The 23,639-nt window shown below is 32.1% G+C and overlaps 2 protein-coding genes across 15 annotated transcripts in view; both read left to right on the forward strand.

Moving 5' to 3' along the window:
* LOC111708785 (protein unc-13 homolog B) overlaps positions 1-4,665 on the forward strand; it is a 107,804-nt gene extending 103,139 nt beyond the window's left edge. For all 13 annotated transcript variants that reach the window (XM_023482268.1, XM_023482269.1, XM_023482271.1 and 10 more), the window contains 3 exons: positions 372-531; positions 1,628-1,754; positions 2,090-4,665. In XM_023482268.1, coding sequence (XP_023338036.1) covers positions 372-531; positions 1,628-1,754; positions 2,090-2,248 — 446 coding nt within the window. In that variant the 3' untranslated portion in view covers positions 2,249-4,665. The remainder of the gene's footprint in view (positions 1-371; positions 532-1,627; positions 1,755-2,089) is intronic.
* A 5,615-nt stretch (positions 4,666-10,280) lies between these two features.
* Positions 10,281-20,329, forward strand: LOC111708787 (uncharacterized). 2 transcript variants are annotated; one of them, XM_023482278.1, is made up of 10 exons: positions 10,281-10,775; positions 10,875-11,048; positions 12,209-12,657; positions 15,961-16,051; positions 17,031-17,134; positions 17,451-17,530; positions 17,876-17,952; positions 18,030-18,189; positions 18,704-18,790; positions 19,046-20,329. In XM_023482278.1, exons 2-10 carry the CDS (start codon positions 11,021-11,023, stop codon positions 19,839-19,841), a joined length of 1,872 nt encoding a protein of 623 aa, XP_023338046.1. In that variant the 5' UTR covers positions 10,281-10,775; positions 10,875-11,020; the 3' UTR covers positions 19,842-20,329. The 2 variants fall into 2 exon arrangements, with proteins under 2 accessions (XP_023338046.1, XP_023338047.1); XM_023482279.1 differs by having other exon boundaries at positions 10,282-10,775; positions 10,875-11,049; positions 12,213-12,657.
* The last annotated feature ends 3,310 nt before the right edge of the window (positions 20,330-23,639 follow it).

The raw sequence follows: 23,639 nt of genomic DNA on the forward strand, positions 1-23,639 counted from the left end.
GTACAAAACTATATACGGGGAACATTTATATCCGGTACAGAACTATATCCGGGGAACATATATATCCGATACAGAACTATATCCGGGTTACATTTATATCCGATACAGAACTATATCCGGGTTACATTTATATCCGATACAGAACTATATCCGGGTTACATTTATATCTGATACAGAACTATATCTGGGGAGTATGATATCCGATACAGGACAATATTTATATCCAATAACACTATATATCCAGGGAATATTTATATCCAATAAAGACTATATCCAAGGAATTTTTATATCCAATACAATAAATATTCACTAATCTATATATACTAACAACAAACTCTAACTAAAAGTAAAACTTCCAATCATATTTTCAGTGGTTGCCGCTAACGACCTGAAAACACCAAAGACCCAAACCTTTAAACCTTATGTGGAGGTGAATCTAATAGGACCCCATCTAGCGGACAAAAAGAGAAGATTTGAAACTAAAACCAAAAATGCAAACTGGTCGCCAAAGTACAACGAAACCTTCCATTTGTGAGTATTTTTAAATTATTCTCAGAATTTAAAAAGTTTTATATTTAAAAAAAATGGTAATAATTTATCTGATAAACATTTCTATTTTAAATACTTTTGGACAAATTATATGCATATTTTAAATATGATTTAAAATACATATAATCTCTCCTCTTTATGCTAATTTGATTAACCTGACCTATTTTATTATGTTATACGGCTTCATCAAGTATAAAATCGTCTTTAAGGGAATCCCAATAAGCACACGATTCAATAATCGTCTTTTATTTACGCGGCATCAATTTTTTAATTTTATTTAGAGGGAAAAATATATCTTGATTGCATAATGTAAGTTTTAAAACATTTCAAACATTTTGAGACTTTAACATTTCCAAATATTCAATATATTTGTTATTATTAAATATACAAAAACTAAAATTCACGACGCTTAATTTGACTGAACGTGACGTAACGACAGTCGGGCAGCGAATTTCAGAGACACTTACCTTTCCCAAATTATTATGGTGTCTGATTGGTAATATTTGAGATACCTTACGAAAATTCGGTTATTTCAAATATTAATCGAGTTTAAAAATCTGATAGAAAAAGATGAACTCTTAATGATAAATGATGATATACTATGAACTCATAATATTTATTTATGGTTTTACTCTCTCTCAAAAATCAATTTAATGTCGTCTTCACATACCGTTTGTTTCTATACTCTCGCTTTATTTTAATAAAACCAAGAATAGAATAATCTCCTGTTTAGCATAATCGGAAACAATGAATAAAATAATCTTCTGTTTAACATAATCGAAAACAATGAAAAAAATAATCTTCTGTTTAGCATAATCGGTAACAATAAAAAATAATCTCCTGTTTAGCATAATGGTAACAATGAATAAAATAATCTTCTGTTTAGCATAATGGTAACAATGAATAAAATAATCTCCTGTTTAGCATAATGGTAACAATGAATAAAATAATCTTCTGTTTAGCATAATGGTAACAATGAATAAAATAATCTTCTGTTTAGCATAATCGGTAACAATGAATAAAATAATTTCCTGTTTAGCATAATCGGTAACAATGAATAAAATAATCTCCTGTTTAGCATAATCGGTAACGAGGATCAACTGTCCGCCTACGAGCTCCATATCGGAGTGAAGGACTACTGCTTCGGCCGGGAGAACAGGCTGATAGGTGTCTCCGTGATGCAGCTCAAGGATATCATGGACCAGGTACAGTGTGTACAAATAAATATGAAATCCTTTGACGAATACATTTCAAAGAGTAAATAGAACTTTTTTTCTTGAGATCTTATTTACGAGGAGTTTTAATTTCATGCATATTTAATCTTGTACTTGGTAGTTTTTTAAATGTTTATTGGTGCGCCCTGTAATAAAATATGTTACCAATTGATCAGTCGTCACCATGAGTTTTATAATCCTATCTTTATACTCGAATCAAGGAAAAATACAATTTACAAAATGATGACATTTAATTGATGCAGGATCAGTATTATTAGACGTCGTCTTCTCAATGTCAAGAGTTTTTACGAACTAAATTTGTTCAGGGCTCTTGTGCTTGCTGGCTTTCACTTGGCAAACGAATTCAGATGGACGAAACTGGTTGGACGATTCTACGAATATTATCACAGCGGACAACGGACGAAGTTGCGAAAGAATTTGTAAAGTTAAAGTTAGAGGTGCGAAGTGACGAACCTCTGAATTAGGTTTGAAAACTAATTTCCAGTCTTAACCCCATCTAGTGTCAACCGTTCTACAATCTACTCTTTTCATCTACTTATAGTAACCCAAACTATACTTAATAATTCTAGGTTCAGTCCGTACAATTATAGTTTTAAATATTGACTCCCACATAAACTAGTGAAGGGGGCTAAACACCAGTTTTGGTGCTGAAACCGGTTACATTGCATTGTACACACTGTAAATACTGTACATACTGTACATAGTGCTGTTGTAGAGAAACCGGTTTCTGCGGACAATGTGCACAAACCTCGTGATATAAACATTGAACTTTGTTTTCCGTGTACACTGTACATACTGCTGTAACGGCTATAGTATGATTTCTATATCTAATGCCGTTTTTTCCATATCTTTTGTATAATCAACAATCATGTTGTTACGTTATATATATATATGTTATCGAGACCATGCCTTAATATTGTTAAACACCTAGATATGATTTATATTGTGTAAATATTATTAAACTTATAATTTATCTCAATATTCAATGTTTTTAGCTAAGCTTAAATTTCAGATTTCTGATACTATACATATATAGATTTTCATATATATAGTTCTGAACTTTTGCACCACAGAGTGTGATACACAATATTCCTTAAGTCTACTTACATTCATTCATTTCTTATGGGACCAACTTCAGATTCGAGTCCCACACCTCGTGTTTTATTTCCTCCTAGAATTCATCTGTTTGCCCTTTAATTTCGCCTTACAGAGTTTATTGTAACATTTTGTATCTAGAATTGTAATTTAAACAATAATTATGTATTTTTTCAAACTTTGTTAAACATGTCACCTTTCTTTAGCTTGCCTAAACTAATGTAGGTTTTGTGGTGCTGGATAAAAGGCCTGTATTGTTTGAAACAGAACATAATTTTGTTTATCCTTCAAAACAGTGTGTAAGCATTGCAACATGAGCATCACAAGGTTTCTCAATGAAATGTACATGACAAATATGTGATCACATTCATTTCCATGTACGTACATTCCAGTGTACAACTTTACAACTATTTTACACGTTGTACATAATAGTTGTATCAAACTGCAGACACATGTTTTTAATCAGTTGGAGTTTAAAAAATTTAACACATTGTCATTCTATGTTTTTTGGAAATAAGCAACTTATTTGTACATTTTGAATAATACCATGCAGTACAACTGATCAGACGGAAATGTATTCGATTGTACAAATTTGTTTAACAACTCCTATAATTTCGAATTACAATGTTAATTGTTCTCCTTGTGCTAATTTCATTTCCAAACATTTTCATTTATAATTTTCAAAATTTTTCCATTCCTTTTCTTATATTCTCCTTTATTCTCCTAGTCACCCTTCTTCCATACCTTCTCTTATATTCTCCTATATTCTCCTAGTCACCCTTCTTCCATTCATTCTCTTATATTCTCCTATATTCTCCTAGTCACCCTTCTTCCATACCTTCTTCTATACCTTCTTCTATATTCTCCTATACCACCCTTCTTCCATACCTTCTTCTATACCTTCTTCTATTTGCTCCTATACCACCCTTTTTTCTTAGCCTTCTCCTACAGATTAACTCAGAAATTCGGAGATCGAAAGAATGTATAAAATGTCGTCTTAACAATTTTTCGATGGGTTTTATACTATTATACCTAAATGTCAGTAATTGTAAAATAATATAAAAAACCATGAATATAAGGGAACAGTTTTGATCATATTTTTATATTCATACATAACTTTTCAATTAAAAAACTAAATATCTGCAGCATTCCATTATCAATCAGAAGGTTTAGAAAACGACATTTTATATTTCTTTCGAAGTACTGGGCTAATGTATATTCTCCTTTACCAACCCTGTATATTCTCGAATCTTATTCTTCTTCCAGGTTCTCCTTGAAGCACAATGAAATCAGTTTTAACTAATTGTAAAACTCTTCCTGTCCCCGCATCTTTAAATCACCACAATTCATCATGCTCATTCATAATGCTTAATTTTTATCTAAAATTATTTATATGTATTCTTCAAACTATGTTTTATTCTCTTAACTTTTGTTTTCTTGGCTCCATCCATCTGACTTCCAAACAGGACTGTTCTACTACATTTGTTGAATAAATTCGTTAATCATATATATTATGCAGAAAGTTAAAGTCAACGTTTCAAGGGAGTTTCTATTGTAGAGTGGCATGTCCGATTTACAACGGTATATTTTTATTTGTGATTTCTCTGTACAATTTACTTGCGCATTTCTGATGGGGGGGATGGAGGAAGTTATCGAAATTAAACACTTTTCGACCTGGTAAAACGACGATATTTGCAATTTACTTTATCAGATAAAGGTTTACAAAGAATTGTTGTTACTAAGGTAGGGCCATGAGAGTTTATATTATGAATAAATATTAAATATTATGCAGAGAGTCAAGATTTGGAAGAATATTTAAGACTCAAGATGAAGAATTTAAGAACAGAAGGGCGAGAGAATAAAATTTAACTAAAATTAGTTGCATTTCTGTTTGAAATAATGTATTTTTCATATCCAGCGGCTTTTTCTTAAAGAAAAGTTTTTTAATCCATGCAATGCCACCAAACAAGGTTAATTTTTCTCTCTTAATTGGATTTTTAGAAGAGTTAAGAGATCGTTAAGTCATACTACAGTATAAACTGCTTCCTAATCAAATAAATTTTCTTTTCTCATATCTTGTGCATAAATCAAAACTAGAGGAGCTAAAATACCACAAAGTCGTAACTATAATGTCATATAAATTTGAACTTATCTTTCTGTCTATATGGTTTATAAATATAAGTTAGCATATTTGTTTAACTATAACGAACCCCTAGAAGAATGTGATTATGCCAAACATATTTAACGGAACAATTATTCCGAAAAAAAACATTCTTTAAAGGGACTGTAAAGGAAAAATGAAAGGGGGTATACACAATCTGACATATGCCCGTTTTGGTATAATTTTTACACAGTTTCATGTCAAATTCTCGAGACAGGAACATCAGATTGATGTCTTATAGGTAACATTCAAAACCTGAAATTCTCAGGTTTCATCCTATACCCCCTTTCATTTTTCCTTTACAGTCCCTTTAAACTATTCCAAAAATTCTATGTCGCTTGTATGTTCGGTTCTGTCTTTCATATTCAAAAGTTTTTTTAAAGGTGGTTTTGCATTCTGCTACAGATAAGTTTCGTAAGCTATTTCCGGAATGAATCCGTAAAAATGGAAACCGGCCTAATAGCCTAAACGTACCCTAGGGTTCAAAACTGTGAAGAGGAGTCTCTTCCATGTATATTATATCTGTGCAAATGTTATTGTAGGAAATAGTATACACGAAATGTCGTCTTACACTACATTAGCGAAAAAACATAGTACTATTGATATTAGAGCTCGAGTCCTAGATTCATTAGATACGTTATTTTCGTCTTTGCATTTTCTTTTGATATTTTTTATCAACTAGTAAAACCTAACAATTACACTGGGGAGTGAGGCAGGGAGGGAACGATATATTGGGGGGAGTAAAAAAATTAGGGGAAGAAAAGGGGTGTGGATGGTAAGGGTAAGGTAAGGGGTAGGAGAGGAACATTTTAATAATTTAAATAAGGGCCGGGTGGGGGGTTGAGACTAAGTGAATGGGGAGGGATAGATGACTGAGTTTGGCCGAGAGAGGATGTTTTATATTTCTGAACCTGATTTGGTAAATCAAGGTCAGGTTAATGACCTAGGTTTAAGTAAACCATGCCTTTAAGCCAGTAATATTTAACTGCCTCAAAACTTTTTTTTAAGTAAGCGTGGACACTTGGTAAATTTAGTGTTTGGCTGTTTGTCATAAATTTAGTTTAGGAACAGTTTCTAGTGAATTAGTGGCGCTTAGCGCTATACAGGGTTAATCCACAGAGGATGAGACTTCAGAGATGACTGTACGGAATTTATACTCTCTGTTTCCTTATATTCATGATTCCCTGCAACTGGAAACTTGTTTCTTTCTTTTGCTAATCATTTAATAAGTTATTAAAAGTTTATGTTCAAGGCAGAAGACTAAATCTAACTTTGGGATCGTCATATTTGAAGAGTTTCAGGTCGTCTTTACAGTCTCATCCTTTGTGGGTAACCCTGTATATTGCAGATTTTGTTTGGCAGATTAGATCCGATATAATACCTTTAAATGATCGTGGTATATGAAGAGGTGCATACATATGAATTCAGATCTTGGTTTGTAAAATTTGTCATGACTCATTCTTTGTTGATAACCCTGTATCTTTAAAAAGAGCTGAATTTAACTCTTAGATCTTGGTATTTGAAGTTTGTAATCATTAACTCATATTTTATTGGGTAACCCTGTATCTTTAAAAATACTGAATTAAACCTTCAGATCTTGGCATTTATAAAGTTTCTAATTATCGACGCATCTTTTATGGGTAAAAAGGTTGAATTCTACCTTTAGATATTGGTACTTAAAGTTTTTCATGGCTCATGCTTTATGGGTAACCCTGTGTCTTAAAAAGGTTGTATTCAACCTTTAGATCTTGGTATTTAAAGTTTTTCATGACTCATGCTTTATGGGTAACCCTGTGTCTTAAAAATGACTGAATTAGATCTTGGTATTTAAAGTGTGCCATCTTTTGCGGGTAACCCGGAATCTTTAAAAATGGCTAAATTTGGACTCATCCTTTATGGGAAACCCTGCATCTTTAGAAAGCTTGAATCTGACCTTCAGATATTGTAAAGTTTTTCATGACTTATTCTTACTGGGTAACCCTGTTCGAGAATCATAATCGGGGCCGATACACCCTCCTTGGTAGAATAAATAAAGTCTAAAAAAGAAAGCTTGGACTCCGAGTTTTCGTTATTATTGTTTCATATTTAACCTTCAGTAATTTATACTACGACCTTCCCTATACTAATCAGAGGTTCCTGTCATATTTTTTAAAATATTGTTTTTAATCAAATCAAACTCGCAGTTGGAATAAGTCCTATTTAAAGGGAGGAGTAAGTCTAACATAGAAAGAGTAGGGCTTATCTTTCATATATACAGGGTTACCCACAAAGGATGAGACTTCAGAGACGATAGCACGGAGTTTATACTTTCTGTTGATCCCTGTACTCATGATTACCTGCAACTGGAAACATGTTACTTTCGTTGCTAAATCATATAAAAGCTATCAAACGACTTTATTCAAGGCGGAAGTCTTAATTTAACCTTGGGATCGTCATATTTTAAGAGTTTTAGGTCATCTTCGCAGTCTCATCCTTCATGGGTAACCCTGTACTTATTAAACGAAACCGGTTATTCTTGATTATTTGGCTTGTCTTATAGTGTTTTAAGACAACAAAGATTTATTAGATTTATCAATTTTTCTAAAAAATAAATTCCAACATTGAATCGATGTTCACTGTGCAATATATGAAAATCATTCAAATAGTCAATTGCACTGATGCTAAAAGAAAATATTATCCTTGCAACTTTGCAACCTGTTGGTGTAAACGTAATATTTCAAACTTAGATTATTTGATCCACTTATATTCAGTGTTTGAAATATCTTAAGTCTACGGCATTATGTTGCAACGGTACAAGAATAAGAAAATAAGAGTCATATCCTTTATTTTATGAACCTTTTTAAAAACGATAAATTTTCCCATTGACCATTTTTTGACAACAATTTTTAATATCTTAAGAGTCCCTGAATACTTATACTAATATTAATAGTTACTTTAAAAAAGTGTCTTTTTTGAAAGACAGAGAATATTTGAATTCTTGTTGCCACCAATATGAGGGACACGTCAAACTGCAAATTTAATGAATTATATTTTCCGAAACAATAGAAATTAAACCGGTTTTATGACAAGACACCCCCCGGGTTTTAACAGAATATCCGGTTTTGTGACACCTGGATCTAAATTCCTGTTAACACTCTCGAATTGAAAGAGATTGCAATCAAATTGTTCCAATAAATGTTAACGTTAGACTCATTCTAGATACAAATCTATTAACCAAAATACAAATCTATTAACCAAAATACAAATCTATTAATCAAAATACAAATCTATTAACCAAAGTACAAATCTATTAACCAAAATATAAATCTATTAATCAAAATACAAATCTATTAACCAAAATAGAATCTATCAATCAAAATACAAAAATCATTTCGAAAAACCATGATGAAGACCATGTTATATGGTGATATCTCAACCATTTTCGTGCTGTATATTGATTCACAAATGTAAGAATGGAACAAAAATATATATTTTACAATGGTGCTCGAAAAAAATATATTTTTTATTTATTTATTTTTAAATATATTTTACAATAGTGCTTTGAAATATATATTTTACAATAGTGCTACAAAAATCATCAGAACAAGTTTACAATTGAACTGAAGCACACAACTGAATCAATAATATTGTGGACGATTCTACTCAGCTGATTTTATAATATTGTGGACGATTCTACTTATCTGATTCTAAAATATAGTGGACGATTCTACTCAGCTGATACTATACTATTGTGGACGATTCTGATTTTCTGATTCTAAATTATAGTGGACGAATCTACTCAGCTGATACTATACTATTGTGGACGATTTTACTCAGCTGATTCTATAATATAGTAGACGATTATACTCAACTGATTTAATAATATTGTGGACGATTCTATTCACCTGATTCAAGAATAATGTGGACGATTAAACTCAGCTGCATCGATAATGTTGTGCACGCTAGAGAAGCTTAGTTGGACAATTCTACTCAGCTGATTCTTAATTCAATGATATTGTGCACGCTAAACTTAACTATCTATAAACAGTGCGCTTTAGTCTGGGTTCATAGAACCGTGATATTTTAGAATGCAGTAGTGCAACGTTGCAGTGTAGTTAATATCCTGGTATACCTGGTATACCTTGGATATAGTGTATAATATCCTGGTATACCTGGTATACCTTGGATATAGTGTATAATATCCTGGTATACCTGGTATACCTTGGATACAGTATATATTAATATCCTGGTATACCTGGTATACCTTGGATATAGTGTATAATATCCTGGTATACCTGGTATACCTTGGATACAGTATATATTATCCTGGTATACCTGGTATACCTTGGATACAGTATATATCATCCTGGAATACCTAGTATACAGTGTATAATATCCTGGTATACCTGATACACAGTGCATAGTATCCGGGTAACATGGTATATAGTATATAGTATCCTGGTATACATGGTATACAGTGTAAAGTATCCTGGTATACCTGGTATACAGTGTATAGTATCCTGGTATAGATGGTATAAAGTGTATAGTATCCTGGTATACCTGGTATACAGTGTATATTGTATAGTATCCTAGTATACCTGGTATGCAGTGTATAGTATCCTGGTATTACTGGTATACAGTGTATAGTATCCTGGTATACCTGGTATACAGTGTATAGTATCCTGGTATACAGTTTATAGTATCCTGGTATAGATGGTATACAGTGTATAGTATCCTGGTATACCTGGTATACAGTGTATATTTTATAGTATCCTAGTATACTTGGTATTTAGTGTATAGTATCCTGGTATACCTGGTATACAGTGTATAGTATCCTAGTATACATGGTATACAGTGTATAGTATCCTGGTATACCTGGTAAATTTGTAAAGTACCCTGGTATACCTGGTATACAGTGTATAGTATCCTGGTATACATGGTATACACTGTATAGTATCCTGGTATACCTGGTATATAGTGTATATTGTATAGTATCCTAGTATACCTGGTATACAGTGTAAAGTATCCTGTTATAACTGGTATAAAGAGTATAGTATCCTGGTATACAGTGTATAGTATCCTGGTATACAGTGTATGTATCCTAGTATACCTGGTATACAGTATATAGTATCCTGGTATACATATTATGTCATATTTAGACTGTGTGTGTACTGTAGAGGAATTAATTATACATAATGTGTATTGTATAGTATAATATGTATAATGTATAATGCAAACATCATATGTTTAATTTATGATTATTATGAAATTAAATATATATTTATATGTACAATGATACAATGATAAATACTAAAGGTTAAACCAGCATGAATCCCATATGGTTTATATGTAACATAAACCGTCTCGTCATTGCTCATATCTCACACAGCCAACATTTAGGAAGATTGATTATATCATTTTCAATTGAAGGTGAACCTTGTTCATTATTCCTCCATGTAAGATAATTTTAAATCCCTTTGTGTTTTTCCTGAGTCTTCCTTGATCCTTATCTAAATAATTAATACTGCATGTCCTGTGATACAATCGTCCCATATTCAGTCCAAGAATTGCTTTAGTTTGAGTGTACTCTGTCTCCAAGTATAAGATACAACTGGTCCAACCAAAAGCTCGAATACATAAAGCTCTCAGTTGTGTAAATGAGAGCAGGCAGGCTGGTTGTGTTCAATCCAGCTCCAACCATCTAGCTTCACTTGGAGAACCGAACCTAAACCAGTCAGGCCTGTCAAATAAACAAAGTTAAGTGAATTTATATTTTTGAACTTTGACGCAGTAAAACTAATTTTTAAAATTTAAGTTTCAACTAAAATCAATTTTCTATAATTTTGTATTTTCAGATTAAAAATCGTGAAGTCGAGATAACAGAATGTATCTTAGTTTAGAATTTCTGTTAGTGGATTCTTGAAAACTTCAGAGAAACGGAGACTGAAAAATTAAAGAAGAAAATCTTTAATTAAAGATTTGGGGCTATGTTTGATACGTCATGGTATTCAAGAAGGAGGAGAGGAGAAGGAAAGAGAGAGAAATTAATCACACTTAATTTAATTTTAATTAACCCTCTCCTGAGAATTAAACCGGATCATATTAAGGACACTTAGCACAACAGCTGTTTACCCACACATGATGAGACTGTAAAGACGACCGAAAACTCTTAAAATAACGACAATCTCATGGTTAAATTGGCTATTCTGTCTTAAATAAAGTCTTTTGATGGCCTATTTAATGATTTGAAAGAAAGAGTCAAGTTTGCAAAAGCAGGGAATCATAAATATATGTAAACACACAGAAAAAAATCCGTAGAATCGTCTATAATGAAAGAATCGTCTCTAATGAAAGAATCGTATCGAATGAAAGAATCCTCTATAATGAAAGAATCGTCTCAAATGAAAGAATCGTCTCTAATGAAAGAATCGTCTCAATGGAAGAATCGTCTCAAATGAAAGAATCGTCTCTAATGAAAGAATCGTCTCGAATGAAAGAATTGTCTATAATGAAAGAATCGTCTCTAATGAAAGAATCGTATCGAATGAAAGAATCGTCTCTAATGAAAGAATCGTCTCTAATGAAAGAATCGTCTCTAATGAAAGAATCGTCTCTAATGAAAGAATCGTCTCTAATGAAAGAAACGTCTAATCGTCTCTAATGGAAGAATCGTCTCTAATGGAAGAATCGTCTCTAATGAAAGAATCGTCTCAAATGAAAGAATTGTCTATAATGAAAGAATCGTCTCTAATGAAAGAATCGTCTCAAATGAAAGAATCGTCTCTAATGAAAGAATCGTCTCGAATGAAAGAATTGTCTATAATGTGAAAGAATTGTCTCTAATGAAAGAATCGTCTCTAATGAAAGAATCGTCTCTAATGAAAGAATCGTCTCGAATGAAAGAATCGTCTCTAATGGAAGAATCGTCTCAAATGAAAGAATCGTCTCGCATGAAAGAATCGTCTCGAATGAAAGAATCGTCTCTAATGAAAGAATCGTCTATAATGAAAGAATCGTCTCTAATGAAAGAATCGTCTCTAATGAAAGAATCGTCTCAAATGAAAAATCTAAAACTTGATTTTTGAATTTTTATTTTAGTGTCACTTACTTCTAAAGCCTTAACCAATCAGAATCATGGCTTTCAAAAAAATTTTGAGATTATTTTAAAACTGGCTTAACTTCTCTCTCGGGAGGGAGAGGAACCCTGGACCAGAGGAAAGTTATGGTCCTGAGATAAAATCAAACCACGCTGAAAATATCCTGTTTAAACATGGGACCGGAGAAAAAAGTAAAAGTGAAACGACTCTCAGAGTTAACAGTGATAAGGAAGGATTGGAAAGAAAAGAAAATACATCCAGTGATCAGGGTTCAGTTAAAGCCATCTATCGGAGAAGTGAGCTGGGGAATGGAGAGGAACGGAGAAACCCTGTTCAGCTTTACTCCGAGTACCCTTGTGAACACATCCAACACGATCCCAACCTTACTCCAGATCTCTCTCAAGCTGTAACTAGGAGGAGGAGAAGGATTCCAACCCTATTAATTCTCTCCTTTATTAAACTCATTGATTTAAGCTTTCATGGGATAATGCTTTCTTTATTCCTCTACTCAACTTACCTGTCAGCAATATACTGCACTCAGGTAAATTTACGTAGATTATGGTTAAAAAGTAGACGCACTGGATCTACATAAAACTAGTATCAAACATTGAACTTTTCTAAAAAAATACGATCTATAGAAGCGATTTTCCAATTTTCTAGTATAAATAGTAAATAAAAAAATTAGCCAATCATAGTTATTTACTTTCACACGTCTCAACAAAAATAAACACTCTTCCTGAAGGTTTCTAGGAGAAGGATTCAGATAACATAGTTTTTACACAAAAAATGGTTTAACGTTAGTAAAGAAACTGAGTTTTGTCACAAAGGAATTGAGTTTTTGTCACAAACTCTGATTTTATTATCCCTATATATTTGCATTTGAATGTTGGAAACCTGAGATACTTCAAACTATGAATCATTTTAGATCAAATAAAAATAGTTTGAAATATCAAAGGTTTACACTATTAGGTTGAAAAGATATGCCGATTGTAGAATCATAATTTGTGGCAAAAAAACTCAGTTCCTTTAAACTTTCTAATCACGATCTTTGTAAACCTTTGATATTTTAAACTTAGACTTTTTGGTCCAAAATAATTCTTTGTTTGAAATGGCAGGTTTGCGAAATAGGGAATAAAAAAATAAAAGTTTAGAGAAAACTTTGGTTCTTTTTGATCCGAATTTTGTAGGACCAACTTTTATTAATTCCAACTTTCTCAGCAAAGGCACAAAACCGATAAAATGTCCAAATATTACTAAGTTGTATTTTTACCATCATCATACTATTTTAGTTGAGGTGAATGTTTAAAAAGTAATCAGCTGTGAAATGAATGGTGTGAAATTTATTTCGTAATTATAAATTAACTTTTATTAAAATCTTGTAAAACATGAAAGATACATCCTGTTATATACAAACATTTAACATTGTTAATGGGTAAAAAATGATTGTGGTTTCTCTATAAAAGTGACTTGCTGATTTATGCTGCATAAATAAGAATGGAAATTGAAATGAATTATCCCTTTCAAGACTGTAAAAGACGATATCTTCCTCAAAAACCATGCTTTGTAAGGTACCGTAGTGAATGCGACATTTCATTGTTTTCACTTGGTTTTACTTCTTTAGGAAGTTACGATTTTAAACTCGATACTTTAAGTATTAGGAAGGGGGGAGTGGTTTTTAAAAGGGGATCTGGGCGGAGCGGGAGAGGGGGGGGGAAACATGCTTAAGGTAGAGAATAAACACAAAAATAACGATTTGGCAGCAACGAAAAAGAGAAAATTGTGGCGAAGATATTCTAAAAAGCAACTAATTGTCTCTGGTTTCCTGTAAACAAATGAGTCGTAAGCTTGTAAATATATATATTTGAACCGCAAGAATGGATTATTTGAGGATTTTTTGCCATTACTTTCCGTAATTAACATGCCTTCATGTCTACAGTTGAAACTTGGTGCAAAAGTATTTATATTACCAGGCTTACTTTATCCGTTCCTGTCAGGGAGGGAGGGGGAAGGGAATTACAGACAGATAATGGATACAGACAGAAAGTGGATACATGCAGACAATGGATGAAAAAATGATGATACAGTCATACCGTTAGAAGGGTAGAAATGAATTAAGAACCATTAAAAGTTTTTATGTTTATTTTTGTAGATTATTCAAACAATCAACTGTTTTTGTACTAGCACCATCATTCATCATTATTATAAGAGACAAAGCTTAATCATCAGAGTTCAATTTAAAATTAGTTTAAATTGAAAAAGTTTCGTAGATTTTTTACTCGTGACATTATTTTTAAAAGGGACATGCCTTGTACTCCTTGAACCCTTATGATAAATAATGTGGAAGATATCATCTTATTATAATTTTAAATGTGTTTAATTCTCACAATTTCTGTAGCAAGAAATCCGCAATTGTAATAGAAAAATGTGGAAAAGAAGAAAGAGAAACTGTAGAATTTTTGCTTAGAAATGCCCCCATTAAATTGAGATTCCCATAAAGTTTGATGTGATAAAGAAAATTGTGATTCTCAAATAAAAGTGACTCTAAGTTTACTTAAAAGAATTAAAAATGAAAAATAGAGCAGGTTTGGAAACCGACCAGACGATAACTTATACTTACAGGACCGAAAGTTATCAATTATTAATCGGAAAAATAAAGATATCTCTATCATAAAACCTTAGAAAAATCTGAAGGGTAACGTAAGGCACAAATGGTATTGTTTGAACGTAGGATCACTTTGAAATATAATTCTAAATTCCAACCCTTGCCCTAAACCCCAAAAAGGTTTTACCGGTTCACTCTCCAGGAACCACTTAAACCTGATAACCCCTGAAATGTGAGTCAAGCCTGGAGTAGAACCTGGAGCTAGAGTGTGTTTAAGCAAGCCTTGAGCCGGATTATCTAAAGATAGATCTGAGATAATTCTGGTTGAAAATCAAGTTTACAAATTCAATCTGCATCTATATATTCTACAATTATTTCTGCCAACGCGTCTTTGAAAATAGAGCGTTCTGAACACTTTTTATTATTATAAGGAAACATCCTAAAAATGTTAAATCTTTTATCCGAACTCCAAAAACTGTTAAATTTAAAAAAAAATAAAACGCTAATTTTTTAAAAAGCGTCGTGAAAATGTTCAATCTTCAAAAATCAAACGTTCTAAAAATGTTCAATTCTCTTAAAATAAAACTATATCTTTGTAACAATGTCCTTAAACTAATTTTTCCTTCAAAATGAAAAGTTCTTAAAATATTTTTCTGAATATGTCAGGCAGGCTTTAATTTATTAAACAGTAAACTTACATATATATTCAGATTTTTTACTTTTCTTTTCAATTGACAATGTCACAATTTGTCCATTTCATGATTATTTCTCAAATTCTTTCTTGTAACCTTAATCTTATTTACAATATTTTTTTCGCGGGGTTTCATTTAAAATTGTTGGTGATTATGGTCAGATGACTAATAGTCAGCCTTCAGGTTGATTATTATAGATTTTAAACTTTATGTTTTCTTAATACCGGTTTTTTAAGGGGGTGCACATCAACCCCCTAGGCTAAACCTGCACAACGCGCCTGTGTGTTCATGCGCTCAGATGGATAAGTTTCCATTTGACGGTTCAACCATAGACGTTAATTTCCTCTTTATGTGTCAGAGAAGATTAGATTTCCCTTATTTGGCTCAGTAAACCAAATTTAAAAGTTTATGCAATTGAGATCGAGTTTACTCCTTGAGGCTAAGTGTAAATCCTACACAAAAGTGTAGGCCTCTGATATGGAATTAAAGTGTACCTAACCATAGCTAATAAAATATCTATAAACAAAAATAAGCAGTTATTATATTTCAGGGTTCCGAGTTTATCTCTGAGGACGGGTTGTGTAAGAAGAATGGCTCCATGTCTCCTCAGATACTGGGCAGAGAGGATTGGACAATGTCAGGTAGAAAATATGAAAAATAACAAACAATTTGGAGAAAAAATTAGTTAAATGTAGAATTTTTGTTACTTTTTTGTCGTCTTTATTTAATAATTGAAAAAAATCGATTCTCAAAACGTAACCACCCAAATGGATGATTTTGAAAGTTGACTTTGCGCTCAAACTCAGTAATTATACATCATTAAAACGTTTTATATGTCTCAAATGAATCCTATAAAAGTACTCTATTCAATACTGCATTATCAGTTCAACTACCATACATTGCCGGTCACTCCCTATAAGGGACTGTGGACATAATTACACGTAACTCTTTATTAGGTAAATGGCATGTCCGATGGTCAACGGTACCAAAGCTTTGGCTGATCAAGAATACATCATCATCTCTTTTAAAAATTACTTTTTTTCAATTGTGGTATTTTCATTAATTGACTTGCACATTTCTGCTCTATACACAATTGAGTACACTATCAAAGATAAATACTTTTCACCCTAGTAAAACGACGATATCTTACACAGTTGTGAATCGGTAACACCACTTAAAAATCACGTTAACAGTCCCTTGAAAGCACTGAAAAGCTATAAAGGCCATTTTTTATCTTCAAAAATAACTTGGTTAATAAGGCAACGTGATATCTTATTGTTTTCAAAATATATTTAAAGTCTGTTTGAAGCTAAACTGTGTTTGAGGTCTGCGAACTTGAGTTTCCTGATTATCTTTAAACTATTGAATTAGCAACATAACTATGAACTAAGATCTGTCATAAAGTGACAGCTATTTTAGCACTTTAAAAGTAATCTAATCCATCCTGCCCNTTCTTTTTCAAAAAGCTTTAGAAAACGTTAATTTAAAAATAAACTTCAAAATGTAAATTACTTAAAAAAGAAAGAAAGAAATTATTTCAATGAAAATATTTATTTTCATTTATTTATTTACTAACTTATTAATCTATTGATTTATTTATCAATTCATTTATTTGTTTAGTTCGAGAATGGGGTTTGATCTTCTCTATCTTTCATTCTGTTTACTTCTTCCTCGCAGTTATAGCTGACATCTTCTTCTTCTTCCTTATTAAAAACATTAAAAAGGAATTCATCAACATTTCTAAAAAATATTTTTAAAACATGTGTTTATAGGAAACCCGTCAAGCGTTCAGATGCCAAATATTTTTTTTTACTTTTCAACTTTTTTTGTCTGTGTGAAATTTTTAAATACATAAAGTTTTAAAAGAGTTAACATTTTTTAAATTTTAAATGTACAAATATACAATACAGATAATAAATATGTACTTTATGGTTTAAACGTTCAATCATTTATCAGTAGTAATTTAAAAATTTTTGTCAAGTCGTAAGAATCTAGAAAACGGAGTTTTTCTGAATTTTTTGTTGATGGCTTTTTGTGCAGTATATTCTTACTGTTCTGCCAGTAGAACGATTATTTCTTCTTACACTACTTAGCACTGACTCAATTACATACATTTTTAGGTACATATTCATTATTCATTATTCATTATTCATTATTCATTATTCATTATTATTCATCATTATTTATTCTTTATTCATTATTCATCATTCATTATTCATTATTCATTATTCATTATTCATTATTCATTATTCATTATTCATTATTCATTATTCATTATTCATCATTCATTATTCATTATTCATTATTCATTATTCATTATTCATTATTCATTATTCATTATTCATTATTCGTTATTCATTATTCATTATTCATTATTCATTATTCATTATTCATTATTCATTATTCATTATTCATTATTCATTATTCAATATTCATTATTCATTATTCACTATTATTTTTTTTAGCCGAAACCTTGATTCTCAGATGAGAAATGCTGTTGTAACAGTTCTTGTGATAGTTTCAGCTCTTTTTACTTTTATTGGTAAAACACTTTTTAGAGTTCTTGATTTTTAATTGTACTTAAAAAGAAATATTGAAATCATTTATCATTTGTTTCAGATACGTTGTATGTACTGCCACGACTAAGATACTTGGTCAAACTTGATTTGGTTTGGTTAAGAAAATCCGGGAAACTATTTTGCAAATGGCGGCCAATATTCAATCTTCTTCTAGTCTTGATAATTACAGTCTACAATCTAATCATTGCCCTGAACACAAGGAAATTCAATAAAAACTATAAATACATATACTGTAAACCACAGCTAAAAGAAATTTCCAATTTATGATTAAAAAGGGAAAAACGTTATAAAATATTCAGAATGTATGGTTGGTGTAAATGATTAAACGATTAGCTGATCACCCATTCTACAGGGTGTGCTGCAGTGAACATTAACTTTATGAAACAGCTTGAAGTTTTTCTTTTTTGGAAATAAATGACTAGATGAAGATCAATAAAAAGGATTGTAACTTTTTTGGGCTTTCCAAAATGTGGGATAACTTCTTGTATCTTAAAATTGGCGAAATGATTTTCGAGTAAAGGATTCGTGGAACCTGTATTTTTTAAAAGAAACCCCTTTACAAACACCCTATAGTTGTACAAGTAAGCACACTCCTGTTTTAGTTCTTTTTCATACTCCTTAAGAAAATATTTTTAAGTTAAGTAAAGAAAAAGTATGATTTCCTTATTTTTTATGATAAAAATTAAACTAAACTTTATTGAATTTATTTTCTAGTTTATCGATAGATTTAATCCCTATCTCAGTTTATGGGTTTATCTACGCAACTCTATCAGCAATCTTTCTTTTTCTCATTATACAGAGGTAGTTTTTACTTTTCATATTAAAAAATTGAGCATCAAGATCAGATCAAGATCACAACATCAGGATACAAAAAATTTGAAAATTAGATTTTGGAACTAGTTTTTAGTTCCTTTGCATATAAATTGTTTTAATGATATTGACGACAGAGTGCTTAAAAGTGAATCTAAAGCCTAAAAATTATCCAATTCCATGAAGAAAAAATTCAATGGTTGGATGATAACTGTGAAACGGATTACTTACATTATTATTTTTAAGGAAAAAGAGACTTGTGGAGTTTTTAAATAATCTGACGGATACTCAAGAACTCAGAGATATTCAGTCATTTCATCCACCCGGAGATATTCAGTCCTTAAACCCATCCAGAGATACTCAGTCTTTAAACCCACCCAGAGATACTCAGTCTTTAAACCCGTCCAGAGATACTCAGTCCTTAAACCCACCCAGAGATACTCAGTCTTTAAACCCACCCAGAGATACTCAGTCTTTAAACCCATCCAGAGATACTCAGTCCTTAAACTCGTCCGGAGATAATCAGTCTTGTCATCCATCCATTGATACTCAGTCTTTACATTCACCCAGAGATATCAAATCGAGAAAAGTAAACGGAGAAATTGAAGTTCTATACACCTACGGAGATATCCAGACTGTATACCCAGCAAAGAATACTTTATCGATTCATGCAAACGGAGATGCTCAGCATCCACATGAAGTTATCCAGTCCTCAACCCAACCCGAAGAACCATCCCAAGGTTCTTATAGAACTAGGACCCGGAGTAACGGAAACGGTTCATGCCTTAGCAGTGGAACCCAATCTCAAAGGAATGACAGAAAATTAGACATAACTCCAGTATCTCCAGTACCTCATATATATCCAGTAGCTCCAGCAGCTCAAGAAAGCACCTGGATTAAAGACGTATCCCTGGAGAAGGAGTGGAACGAAGGCAAATGTGATATATTGCTGAGTATCCTGGGAATAATATCTTTAAACTACCTCACCTTAGCTCCTCTCTCCAGAACATTAAACTTTATCTTTCATCAGTTCATTCTTTAAAGAAATATTAAAGGGATTGTCACCTTAATTTTGTCTGAACCTTCGATAGAAGAGTGTCATAAATGACTATTTCTCTTTAACTTAGAAGCGATTGTACTGAGCTATCTGGAATTTGTCGGTCATTTTCTTGCTTCGTCCTCGTGTTGATGAATTTTCAGAAAAATTCTTTTTAGACAAAATAAATATTTTGAAAGAAAGAATTAAGAAAAAGAACTGGAGAAGAAATGGAAATAAAGATAAAAGGAGTTAGAAGAAGGCAGAAGAGAAAAAGTGGATCTTTTTCCACTAAATGGAGAGAAACATAAAACATTTCGTTGACAATCTTTTTAATAAATTTCTTCTTTAAGATTCATGCTTGCTAGTGTGAGTATTTAATATCCCCTCTATACTCTATACATATTTTATGCATTCTTGCTGCTCATGCTTTGTTTTGCTTTCTCTGTAATTACGTATCAGTGCCTTATTAATAAATGTATTTTAATCCATTATTCAGAATTTTTTAACATGAAAAAGCATAAAGATTCATAAATAAAGATATTAATTAATTTTTTCATTATCCCGTTAAACTGATAATACAAATCTGAGACTTAAATATGTTTTTAGCAACTTCCAACGCGACAATTTCCCAAGTGGCAACTTCCCAAATGGCAATTTCCTAAACGGCAACTTCCCAAAAGTAAGCCCTTATGAGGCGTAGTAGGCTGCGATAGGGGTGGGGGCGAGCACTGCGGCTAGGATAGGCTATGGGGCGAGCGCTGCGGCTAAACCACGATAGGGGGCCGAGTGCTGCGGCTAGGAAAGACTTGGGAAAATGTGCAGCTGGGAGGATGTCACTAGGGAAAATACCCTTGGGAAGTTGCCGCTTGGTAAATAAAGTGAGAAGCATAAAGCCCTGGAATATGAAAGGAAAACAATGTTTAGGCAACCTTCAGTATACTCAACGGTGTTATAAAGCAAATTATATTTTACTGGTAACTTAAAAATTTATGTATTATATTAAATGGGTCTGTTTACACTACACAATTGTTTTGTTTAAAGTAGAAGAAACTGTTCAAGATCATATCATGAGTCTATGGGTGGTCTTCCTATTCCGCAGTTATATAGTCCTGAGCCCGCGATCTAAAAACTTCGGGAAAATACGGCTCGGGTCTTAACTGTCGTTGGGCCTTATTTACGGCTTGAGCTTTCGGATTCAAGCTGCATTTTATTATTTTCCTGAGTTGAGTTTTAAAAAAACCGGCTAAATATGATATTTGGCGAATATTCATGGTTGGAATTGGCGCATTCCGGGTTTTTATGAGAACAAGATTAAACATTGAGCCTTGTTCTCCACTAAAACCAACCAAGGTCGGTTTTATTTCTATTGGGCCTAACTCCTTAAGTCAAACAGAAGATCTTGCAGCTGTCAATCATGTCACACAAGCTGTCGTCAGAGTTGGGTCGAAGATTGAGTCTTAACCCTATTCCTGCTGGGGGGGGGGGGTCAAGTTGACCCCCCCCCTGTAGTTTTTTTTACATAACTCAAAAAGTATTGGTCTGAGGCTGTTGAAATTTTCTGACTTTTCTTACATACCCAAAGCCCTCCCTTTAGGCCTAAAACCGGGCTTTAATACTAACTGCCTGAGTCCTCAGGCACACTGCCTAAATGACTGTTTTTGCCTGTAACAAACTAAATCTTTGATTTGACCCACTTTCACTTGTCAGATTTTGATAAAATTTAGCTTTTTGGAAAGCCTATGACATAAGAAAACGGATTGCACAAGTTTTACGAAAAAAAATTAGCAAATTTTTTACAAACAACCTGTCAAAGGAAATTTGCACATTTTTAGTTTTTCTTGATTAAAAATCAGGTTATTTAAAATTTTGCAAAAATTTTTTCATATTTAAAATGGCATGGTCAAGGGCTTTTCAAAAATGTATAATTTTTCATTTTTTGGACAAAGTTTTTTTTGCAAACATTTTTACTAAAAATCTGGATTTTGCGATAAAAAATTCAATTTTCGCAAATTTGCAAATTTTTTTGCAGATTCTAAAAGTAGAGCACAAGAGCTTTCTTATGATGTATCATTTGTCATATTTGGACATAGACCATGGGATTTAGAGGGGGGGGGTCAAAGTGACCCCCCCCCCAGCGTATCCTGGTTTTCAAGTACCCCAGCAGGGATAGGGTTAAAGTCGGGTCTAAGGAATTACGGCTCGAGCCGAAATTTTTAAAACGCGGGCTCAGCTGTATGATTGTTTTTAAACATTACAACTTAAAGTAAACTTTTCATTTCTCAGGAAAATATCCAATGTTTCTATACGTATAAAAATAAAAAACAAAGTTCCTATTAAAATATTTGAAGCAAGTGCTTACTTGCAAAATGTTAGTCATCTATATAACTAGGAATATGTGTTTACGCCGATTTCTGAAACAAACAGCCGAAGAATAAACAGTAAAAAAACAAGCTGAGAGGAAGGACATTTTTTCTAAGGTAGGGTAGCACTACTCATATCTTTCAACAATGGAAACTATTCATTTAAAGCGAACAAGCTCTCAATCCACAAAAAAAGCTGACTCATATTTCACGATTGGTCGAGAGCAAGTTTTAGTGGTTTAATTTTTTGTTTTTGATAATTTTCAATTCTGCAAATCAACTGTAAAAAAAGAAATGAATTCTGATGGAAAAAACTCAAATTCTCACCCTAAAGTGACCTGCACATATGTTGATTATTTGAAATTCACAGAAATAAACACTTTTCGAGTCACTAAACGACCATTTCTTCTGCAAGATTTCAAGGGTATCATTGTGAGTCGGGTATTACTATCTGTGGATGGAGGGTCACTTACAATTACGCGGACAGTCCCTTTTATTTAATTTAATAAGATGTTCAGCATATGCATATCCGTCCTAGTGCTAAATTTACAGGTTTAAGATTCAAAACTATCTCTCTCAAGTTTTAGCAAATTAATACAAAGGAATTGAGTTTTTGCCACAAACTCAAATCTTCCGATCCCAATATCTTTTGCAATCTGATGGTGCAAACCTTTGATATTTCAAACTTAGATTATTTTATCTATAAGTATTAATAGTTTGAAATATCTAAGGTCTACGACATTGGGTTACAAAGATATAGAGATTAGAAAATCAGAGTTTGTGGCAAAAACTCAATTCCTTTTAATTAAAGTCTGCAAGAATATATCTGCAATACATATGTTGCTATAATATTTTTTTTATATTTTTTAGAAAAAAAAACCTTTTTTGTTAAACATATTATGCTCTGTAATGTATGAGTTAAACTTTTAGTATAAATAAATATTTAATTAAATAAATCTTCATGAACACACGATCTTTCCAAATATTTAGTTGTTTTTAACAAAAACACTGAGTTCAGAAAAACATTAAAAAATGTGTATGCTTTAAAATTTAGACAGTAAACACTTCACTTTTAGTTTTTTTCCTATTCTTTCATTCCTAAATGATGAGATTTGAATAACAACCGGAAACTCTTCAGAATTCAGATAAATACGATCTAATGGAATAATTTAGTGTTTTTTAGAAGATAATATATTTATAATTAGAGAGATGAAACACACGAGGAGCTGCAGTAACTTGTATTTTTGATAGTTAAAGGGATTGAAAGCGTATTTCTAAGTGACCCTCCATACAAAGATAGCAATGCCCGATTTTCAGCGGTATCCTTAAAACCTTAATGCAAAAAATGTAGTTTTCTGATTGAAAAGTGTTAATTTCTGTAAATTTCTTCGTTGCTCAGGCTCTTCATCATCAAGAAATTCGCAAGGCACTTTCGCAGAGA

The sequence above is a fragment of the Eurytemora carolleeae genome, unplaced genomic scaffold (assembly GCF_000591075.1).
Source record: "Eurytemora carolleeae unplaced genomic scaffold, Eaff_2.0 scaffold909, whole genome shotgun sequence".
NCBI lineage: Eukaryota > Metazoa > Arthropoda > Copepoda > Calanoida > Temoridae > Eurytemora > Eurytemora carolleeae.